Source organism: Anopheles darlingi, chromosome 2 (genome assembly GCF_943734745.1).
Source record: "Anopheles darlingi chromosome 2, idAnoDarlMG_H_01, whole genome shotgun sequence".
Taxonomy (NCBI): domain Eukaryota; kingdom Metazoa; phylum Arthropoda; class Insecta; order Diptera; family Culicidae; genus Anopheles; species Anopheles darlingi.
The window spans coordinates 73,036,057-73,046,056 of NC_064874.1; the positions used below are offsets into that span (position 1 = coordinate 73,036,057).

The window sequence follows — 10,000 nt, forward strand, 5'->3', positions numbered from 1 at the left end:
TATGACCCCGGGCGGACATGGGTGCTCTATTCCCGTCGGAGAAGGGAGGTGTTGTGGCAGAATCCCATTTGTTACTATTCCCCAGGATCTCAGGAGGTCTCCGATAAATCCTAAAACGCGTCGTTAACCGTGCCGTCGGTTGCGGTCGGTCGTCCTCCTGATAATGATAGCGAGAAAAGGGGGGGAGGGCAAAAAGGAGACCCCAGGAATTCAATTAACACCGAGCACAATTTTTGGGACGGTCGCCGAGTTCCGGCCTGCTAGGATCGAGGAACTGTTCCGAGAAGCCCTTTACATGGTTTGGGATTTCTCTGGGGATCATCTTTATCCGGGGGGGGGGGGGGGGGGGGGAAGCTAATGGAGCGCTCGAACCGCTTATCTGCTAGGCCAAACACGAGGTTCAGCCATAATTTAACTTTTAACGAGTGTCACGTTAAAGGCGAAACCACGCGATAAGCAGCAGCCCGACCGACGTTCTAGTCGCTAGAAGGGTATTTAATGCGGTTTTCATATACCGAGAGCAAACAATGAAACTAAACCAATAAAATAGGTTCCCAACTAAACGACGGAAAGACGAGGATTCAAATAGGAATGGCTTGTAACCTGCTTGTCCTACCAAGAGTTCCACACAATCTATCGCTTTATCGCGGTGCACCTTGCTATAACTCGGGGAGTGAGCCTCATGCTTCTGTTTTCAATTACTCATCCTTGTTTCCCTGGTCCAAACTGGTCCACACCTTGCGCACCTCTATTCAGCGCACAAGACCGTCGGCCTGACGTGTGTATCTGTGATCCGGCAGGTCCGGATGGTCCGGATAGTCCACACAAAACGGGCAGACGAGCACAGGCGATTGGGTTCTCTATTACCCGTGACAAAGTTCTGCCAGTGGCCGCCAGTGGGAGAAAAAAAAAGCGAGAGAGATATGGAAATGGAAATGGAAAAAAAGGGCGAAGACCAACATGTAAAACAGGCCACCAGGTTCGCTAGGATAGGTCGCTGGGTCCGGGGAATCCTGGGAACGCTTGGTTGACGGATTACCGAGAGGTGCATGATGGTGGTACTGCTGGTAGTGTTGGTAGAAGCTAGGCCAGGATTATCGCATTTTGTTGAGCAACTGTTCCTGTTGTTCCCTTTGCTTTGTCTGTGGTGTCTCCGGTCTGTGGCGACCGGTGCCAGCAGGTGGCGCAGTTTTCAATTAATGCAAAGCTCGTCCCTTTACTAATTGACTATAAATCAAGGTACTATGCGGCATGTACCGGGCAGCATGGTTGGTGTTATCCAGCAGAGCAGCACAGTTGGTCGTACACACTCTCTCTCTCTCTCTCTCTCTCGCTCTCCACCTCTATTTGTGTCTCGTCCCAGAGTCCCCCTCGGAGTTCCTCCCAGGAGTGGACGCGATAGAAGAACAAGATGAAACGATACCAATAACACATCCGGGCACAAATCAGTAAATAGATATAAATTTCCGTCTCCTCCCGGTGTAAATAAACAATTCTTCGTTCCTTTCGTTCGCTCTGCGCCTCGCCGAGCATATCCTCCGTATGCCGATCGTTCCTTCCACTGATCAAGAAGCAAATCTTCATTTTCGATAATCTGTTTACAGAATGTGTTCCGGTCTGGATGGGAGGTGGTGTTGGAGATTCGGTGATCTGTGAATCGACGTGGCAGTCAGCACGCCAGGAACAGTGACTCACTTCACTGTTTACCCTGTGTGCGTGTGTGTGTGTGTGTGTGTTAGTCTTGGCTTTTCAGCCGCAAAGGTGTGATTAGCTTAGAGATATACCTACCAGACGAAGCTGACACCGAGTGGCGCATTGTGGTGAAGGCAATCGAGTTGATCTCCGATTCGGGAGCCCACATCTTGACTGTGAGTGTGTGCGCGCGTGTGTGTGTATGAAGGACTCCGTAAGGATAAGGATTCTCTGCACAATTTTCTTATCACACGAACGCACGCAAACTAGTCAACGAATACACTAGGGGCTCTCCGGAATTTCCTCGGAATTTGTGCGTTGCGCGTTTTTCTTTGGGGTTTGACTTCTTATCGACTAGAACACGATGAAAGATGAAGGGGGAGGAGGGATTGCCGACTTCACTATCGTTCTTTTGTTCCCACTAACACCCTCTACCGCCTCTATTGCTTCGGCAACAATGCACTGTGTGTTAAAGCTTTCGATTGCAGCACTCCGAACCGCGACGGCAGCAGCACGGAACGGCGGCGGCGTTGGTGTTGTTGTTGTTGTTGAAATTGTTGGCTTTGTTTGCCTAAGTTGTTTGTGGACGTAGCGAGCCCCCGGGTACGGCGGAACATTGTTCTGTTCGATTGGCTGTTTGTCTCAACCACAAGACACGCCGTAACAGGAAGCCAGGCAGCAAAAGTATGCTAGCTGTATGCTTTTGCGATTGGCAATGGCGTATGCTGTCTGTTGTGCTCTTGTCCCTCGTCTTCTGCCCCGATAAGTTTTGAACACTCTTTGTTTCGTCGCGTACCGCGTTAAAACCGCGCGTTTGTGGTGTGTTTGTTGTTGAATCAATTGACTGTAATGCTATAAAATGGAGGGTTCCACTGGGCACTGGAAGGGGTGTAGAGTATGAGTTGTATGTAAATGCGATCCATTTCCACGCTTCCACGAGACCAGCAGGCACGCACGCACGCACGATGGGTGTATGAAATGCAATTGATGGGGAATGTTGCAGTGGAATAATAAATGAAAGGGAGACGTCGATGGCGTCGATAAAGGGATGGTTTGCGAGAAGGAAAGCGGTGTTCTGGAAGAGCCAAGAGAATATTGGCCAATCTGTAGCTGGCGAAATGTTTGCTACACTTCGCAGGTTATACAGAAATACTTTCGAAAAAATTTGATTAAAAACCATAATGATAAAAAAGGGTCAAAGTAAGAAACATTATTATAAAAACAAATTCGGCTTTCTAATGATGTCTAACGGTGATCTTGACACTTAAACAAATATCCTTTTTTAAACCCTTAAACAAATATCTAATAGAACCCGGATGCAAAGTAACGTAGAAATGAACACCAGTTTTGAAGGCAAACACAAATTATCGGTTGTAATCTGTCTCAAAAACTAATCAAAATAATACAATTACCCAAATTAACCTTTTTTATTGCCCTCAAACATTCTAAAGGATTGAGTGAACTAAATTTTGCTGCTGGATTTTTAATAAATAAAAATAAGGATTCCTTCAAATAATATTTTAAATATAAAATAATAAATATGCTACAAGCTATAACAAAGAAAACGCAACAGTTGCATAAAACAATGCAATTCATTTTAAACTAAAACGTATGTGAAAGAACTGTTGCAAAAATTTAACCTACGCCACATAAACGCTCTGATGGATCCTGATTTATTTTGTAATGCATGTAGCAATCTATGACTATTATTGAAAATAATCTCAGTAACCTATGAACGTAATAAATGAATGTTTCGCAATCCACTTGCGAAATTAGATAAAAGGATTTTTACGCAGCTCTACCATTGACCTTACACTGATTTATTTTATGGTGATTATAGTAAAGGGTCTTCTTCAACCTTACGATTCGCCATACTAACAATAGAGAAGTCGCGAGAATGGAAATCCGTCCAGAAGCTGCTAGGATAAAGCAAGCAAAATGGTTTTGGAATAGAAAAGAGGAAAAGTCATCCCAGTACTGGAAAGGCCTGTGATGACGCATTCGATTGCATCGAAAAAAAATCAAAATCGACTAAATGGCTAGACGAATTACGAAATTGCAGACATTTAATGAAAGAAAAATGATCAAAGTGGTAAGGTTAAGATATCTCAAGGCAGTGCGCTACCTCCGCGTGTACGAATCACGGAACACATTTCAACCAAAACATAATGGCCAACGGGGCTTATGCAATGTGCTCTGCCACCCCGCTCGGGGGGGTGTCCGCGATGGCCACTACACCACGCCCTCGAAGACACGTGCGTGAAAATCGATCTGTTAGCGATTTATGACCCTCATCAAAACCATAGCATGAAACCGATCGAACCACTTAAAACCAAGCGGCTGTGCGGATGAAGTCGCTCATCGGTCCGCCGGTCCGTCGGTCCGGCCGTTGCTTGATTACATCTGGTCGAGTAACGTGGCCTCGACATTGTGCAACGAGCTGCCAAAGATAGACGTTTGCCCGCAGAAGGGGTCCCCGGGACCCCGGGAAATCGTTCGATCGCCCAGCCCGAGGTAATGAGCTGTAATGACGTTAAGTGGGTGCGACCGAAATGTCTCCAGCAACTTCGGGTCTCACGTTTGGATCTGGCCACCACCAGGCGTCCAGGCGCGACTCGAATGCTAACGAGCTCGCCGAGGGAAATCCCATCACGGAACTCCCGCTTTTGCGCCAGTTAAAAGGCAGAGATAAACGATCGCGCAGCTAATCTAGTGAAAAACTCGGCCAACGACCGACCGTTATCGAGTGTTCACGGTCACACGGGACAAAGGCCGGTCTAGCTCGCTCATCACTCGTCCTCGCCCCGCCGTTGTCGTCGTCGTTGTCGTCGGCGTTTGACAACAGATAATTTTCTTCGTTTTTTATTTAGTTTTTCTTTCCGTTCCGATCTGTAAGCGACCTGTCGTCGGCTACTGCCACCCCGGGATGATGATGATGATAGCCGCTAACGGCTGGCCGGTCGGGGATGTTGAAGGCGCTCGGAAACACACTGGCCACTGGTTCGTCAAGAACCACTACTCGAGAGCGAGCTCGAGACGAAAGACATCATTCAAGCGGCGACGGACTCGTGGCCATACCGTGTGCCTCGTCGTCGTGACGGGGCGCTTGATGCGTTGTTGAAAACCTTGCGATACCGCTTCGCTTTTGCTTTCGCGCCAAAGAAAACATGTACCGAGACAGGACGGACGGGGAGGTTGGCCTTTAACAATCAATCATACAATCGCCAGCTCGCGACAAAGCAAAAGGCCAACGACGAACGGTACGCCATTTTCTCAGCTCAGCTTCATCTCTTCAATCATTAGCTAGGTGTTGTGGGCCAGTGTGGTGGTCGCGCTGATGGGCTTGGCCACCCCCAAAAAACACCAAAGATCAATTTCTGTGTTTTGATAGTTCGCGCGGCGCGAGCGTTCAAGCTGGATGGAGAAAGAAAAGCATTCGGGTTTGCACAATGGCTTTTACCCGCGTCGTCGGTAAGGGGGCTAATGTTAGAAAACGTTGGTCGGTACGACCGGACGCAACCCCTCACCCTTTTCTCCCTGTCACAGACACACTCACACACATACAGCCACACCGACACAAGTTTCGTGATTTTGTGCTGCGTGATTTCATCTCCACCGAAGCCGAACGTGGCAGCGTTGAGCGGAGGGATGCTCTGAGCGAATCTCAGCCGACGACGACGACGACAACGACCACCATGACGACGACGAAGCTGTGCTTCTCTGCACGTGCTCGTTTTCGTTCTCGTTCGAGTGTATCTGTATGTGTGTGTGTGCGTGTGCAGGATTCGGGTCTGCTGGGCACTGCAGTAGCGTCAGATCAGAGGGCAACAGCATCAGCATCAGCAGCCTACTGCCGTTGTTGGATCACACAAACGTTCTCTGACGATTTTCCACGCAGCATTTCATCACAGCAAACAGTGGCGACTCGCGAGCGCTCCCGAGTGCGTCTATGCACGAACACGTTGGTGAGCAATCTCACAGCGCACAGAGCGTCCGGTGATGCTGCTACGTTCGATGTTCCACACCGCGCGCGCGTTTGCATCGGACCGAGCGACCGAGCGACCCCCGCGAGCAGACACTTTGACAAAAGGAAAACACATTTTCAACAAACAAACATACGACACACGGGAGAGCGAGCGAGCGAGCGAGCGAAAGAGACGCGTACCGATAGAATGGCACAGAGAGAGAGAGAGAGAGAGAGCGGGGGATTTTTTTTTGTTGGTTATTGTTTGGCCATTTTTTGTTGTTTTTTTTTGTTGGTTCGTCAGATACCAGGCGTCTCCATTTCAACCCTCTTCGGCCTTCTGTGCAAGTACTGTGGAGGGGTTTGCGGCTTGCGAAATGAAAATTTATCAACAAAGACAGGACACCGTGGTCCGGGCCGTGAGGGGATGCCTGATGTCGATGATGATGATGATGATGATGATGATGATGATGATGATGATACTGATGGTGGTGGATGCTGACGATGATGATGCGGTAAAAGACCATCGGGCATATCAAAGGTATATCGCGGAGCAAAAGCGTGCGTTTGCTTGCGCTTGTTTGTGCGCTGTGCGATTGTGCTTGTGTCTGTGCGTGTCAGATGAAGTGATTATCAAAGGGATTATCATGTTTTGCACTCGCCCGCTTTTGGGTTATTGTTATTGTTTTAAAACCTTGTCCGTTCCTCTTTGTTATTACACAACGGCGCGACACGACGCACCTGGAATACACTGAGAACTGACTGCTACACACGCACACACACACACACACGCACACCCACTGCTGCTCACTCGTGACACACGGAAACACCGTTTGTTTGTTGATCACGACACGATACGAACTCCGAATAATTCAATCACTCGGTTTACACGACGGTTCGCTTCCGGTTTGTGGACCCACACCGGACCCAGCGGGGGTTCACTTAGTTAGTAGAAGGTGCAAAAAGGCACACCAAAAATTGGTTTCGGGGAGCGCTTGCGTGCGTGAGTGCGTGCTTCCACGCGTTTCTGTGTGCGTGTATGTGTGTCTGTGTTATTTTGACAAGGCTCTCTGACAGGAATAAGGGATCAACGCCGCCAGTGAGCGACTCAACTAGAAAAGAGCAATCGCATCGAAGCGCCGCTACCGTAGCAAACGACCAGCAGCACCAGCAAACGAACACGAGCACCGCGAAAACCACTGAAGATGACTGCATCCGATAGCGCGCGCGGGAACGAACGACAAGCCCTTCTTCGGACAAACCACGGCGGTTCTTGTCTCACTCTTCTGACCTCACGACGGACGACGGTGCGACGGATGTCCTTTCCTGCCCTTCTGCAGCAGCAGCTCTCGCGAGGGAGCACCACACACGATGTTGGCCAGCACGGAAGGAAAACACGAGGAAAAAGGAACGGACCAAATGGAAATTATTGGAGCGGGAGGGGTGTGGGAGTGTGGTAGTGGAATGTGTCCCAGCAGCAAGTGCTGACCCAGGGATGGACGACAAAGGTACGGAGGTGGTGGGGAAAGGGAAATAAAAAGGAAAGAAAAAACCGCTCGGACCGCACTGTGATCTGGAGGACAAACACAAGGATGGTCTCTGCACTGGACGCTGGGCAAGGGATAAACAGTTTTTGACGGTCCGTTGGGTGGGTGTTGGGGGGTTGGGGAAGGAAGGGAGGATCTACTGCTGCTGGTGCTGCTGCTGCTGCTGCTGCTACTGCGGCTGCTGATCCGCAGGTCGCTGGAGAATTCGCGTTCCGCGCTCCGTTTTCGTTCCGATCCGGACGAGCTGCTTGCGACGACTGAATGGCGATTGCGAACAGCATAAGCATGAGAAGGAGAGTGCGTGGCCCGGCAAACCAGTGCCCGATGGCGCACCGATGCCCGAGCACCCCGTTTGGGTGTCGCTTTGGTTTTGGAGCGAGCAGGAAGGCCGCATCGCATCGCCAGAGAAAGAGAGGCTTGCAGCAAGGCAAACCGGTGGCCGGTGAGAGAAAGTTGGCCGAAAATCGAGCGAAAGCGAGAGATATGGCGGGTGGCGCTCGGCGTTCTGCACTGGCGGATGGGTACAGTACGTGCCAAGATTCGCTTCATTCTCATGTGATTAAAGACAGGGAAAAAGATGCAGTAATAATTTGAAGGAAATTATTGTTGAATTGGTATTGTGGTGGACGTTAACTTTACACCCGCGGGAAACGACGAACTGTTTGGGTTAGTGCCCGCGCGGTGACGTCCGATTGCGGTTCGGTAGTCATAGACTATGTCCGTGTGGCAAGCAGACGGGGTGAGTCACGGGTGGACTCGTGGTTGACCGGACAACCGTGGGGAATCACCCGGGAGTGATTCTCCTACTCGGTACTAATCGGTGGAAGTCATTGGGCCTTACCAGGGTAGGGGGACACCAATGCTTCGTTAAGAACTCAAGAACGACACGAGGTTGTTGGTTTGAGATTCTCCTTCTGACTGTCTCCCTCTCATCAGAATTCGTCTTTATTTATAGTCAATTTACGTCACAATTTTGTTATCCGAAAAGTTTCCGGGTTGGCAAACATCTGGAAGAGTTATGAAACATCTGCGTTGCAGCAACATCTTGGGTCGCCGCTTTCTCTTCCTGGTTTCGTATGACCTCGTTCTAGGTAGCGAGAATCATTTCCGTGCCTACCGGGGTGGCGCTATGTTTGTTTATGTTTTCGCTGGGTGGCCCGGCTCGGTCGGGTTACAATCGCCTGGGTCCGTGGCCTGCCCTCTTTACTCCTGTAGTTATGCTTCATACCTGCTTAGCAAACACCCGTGGTGCATGCGTCATCTGGTTATCAGATGATTGCGATGCATCTACATCTGTTTAGCAGACCTGCTACAGTATTTTGATTTAGCTAATTTTTAAAGTTCATAAGACTTCTGCAGAGTATAATGTGGCGAATGTTGGTTAAAAATAAATGAACGTCGAAAAACCAAAATCTTTCTTCGTATTGATTTCAATCTAGATCGGACTTCAAAAATCCGAAAATACTGAACCGTATAAGTGGTGAGCTTCAACAATAGCATTTTAAGTATTCTTAGACGGTAAATAGTTGTAAATAGTAATTTTGGTTATCCTGCCAAACAGTGCCAAACATATATGTTTACGTTTATTTTAACTGGAAAGAAATTGTCAGCTAGTTATGACTTATTCAAATCCATGCTAGAGATAAATAGGTATCACTATAACTGTGCAGATTCATTTCTATATTATAGCCCTAATTGTATAAACGTTTTATGCAAATAGAAAATTATGTAACAAGAAAAAACAAACACTTTTCGTTAAGAAATGTAGAGCAAAATAGGTAATTGTGTGATCAAAGAGTTTTGAACAGCACTCCTAAATATAAAAAAATGCGAAGAAATTACACGGAGAACAGTTTTGATAACCTGTTATACAACCTGAAAGATATATTTCAGCAAACGACTATTATGATACTTTACTTTTAGATCAGGTTCTACTAACTTGCATTTTACACAGACCAAAGGTCTGGTACAAGCTCAGTAAAGATAGCCCCTTCCTCAAACAACGCAGCCACATGATCTTGCGTCTAGTCAAAAAAAAAAAGATAAGTTGATAAGCAGAGCGATATGGGCCCAGTGATGCAGCAGGTTCTTCGTCGGCTGCTCCACGTACCGTTAAAGTAGGCCACTAAATACCACTCGAGCTAGGTAACAGCAGGCTATAAATGACCGGTATAATTATTGTTGTTCCCAGACATCTCTTCAACGATCGTCTGATGACCGTTGCATGGTTCCAAATTTGGGCAGGGGTCATAAAGTTGGCCACAGTTTGCCCGCCGATTGTCCACTGTTTGTTGATGTATATATATTCATCCCGCGAATTCCGCCGAATGTCATCCCTTTGCCGGAAAGAGGGAGCGCGGTTGTGTGGCTTGTCTGGTAAACAAACTTGTCGGTCTCGACGGCTGCCTCCGGGCAGTGTGGCATGCGCAATGGCGCGCGCGCTCGACACACAACCAAGACGTTCTAAGTTTTGCTACATGACCAGGAACAGGTAGCAGCACCGTTACAGTTACTGCCGAATGCGGCAAGTTAACCTCTAATTGAATTATGTTACTCCGAATTTCGATTGACAGATCATTGATGGTTATTTTGGCGGAAGTTGAATTCAATGCCGGGCAGAAGAAAGATCCTTCACCTTCGCTGTCAACACTCAAGACCCTCAAGGTGTCTGCGAGGTTCCTCGCATACTAGCTAATGGGACCGATGCACGCTAAACTCACCTTGGTCACGGAACAGTCGCTTGTACTTGCCCAGCTGATGCTGGTCGAGCCAATCGTCCACGATGGAGGCGCGCCGC

The 10,000-nt window shown here is 48.4% G+C and overlaps 1 protein-coding gene across 11 annotated transcripts in view; it reads right to left on the reverse strand.

Annotated features, from left to right (window-relative positions):
* LOC125950498 (apoptosis-resistant E3 ubiquitin protein ligase 1) overlaps positions 1–10,000 on the reverse strand; it is a 27,648-nt gene that overhangs the window by 16,984 nt on the left and 664 nt on the right. For 4 of the 11 annotated variants that reach the window (XM_049678553.1, XM_049678551.1, XM_049678552.1 and 1 more), the window contains exon 1: positions 9,924–10,000. This exon is cut by the window's right edge and continues 664 nt beyond it. In XM_049678553.1, coding sequence (XP_049534510.1) covers positions 9,924–10,000 — 77 coding nt within the window. The other 7 variants (XM_049678561.1, XM_049678554.1, XM_049678556.1 and 4 more) reach the window with 6 other exon arrangements.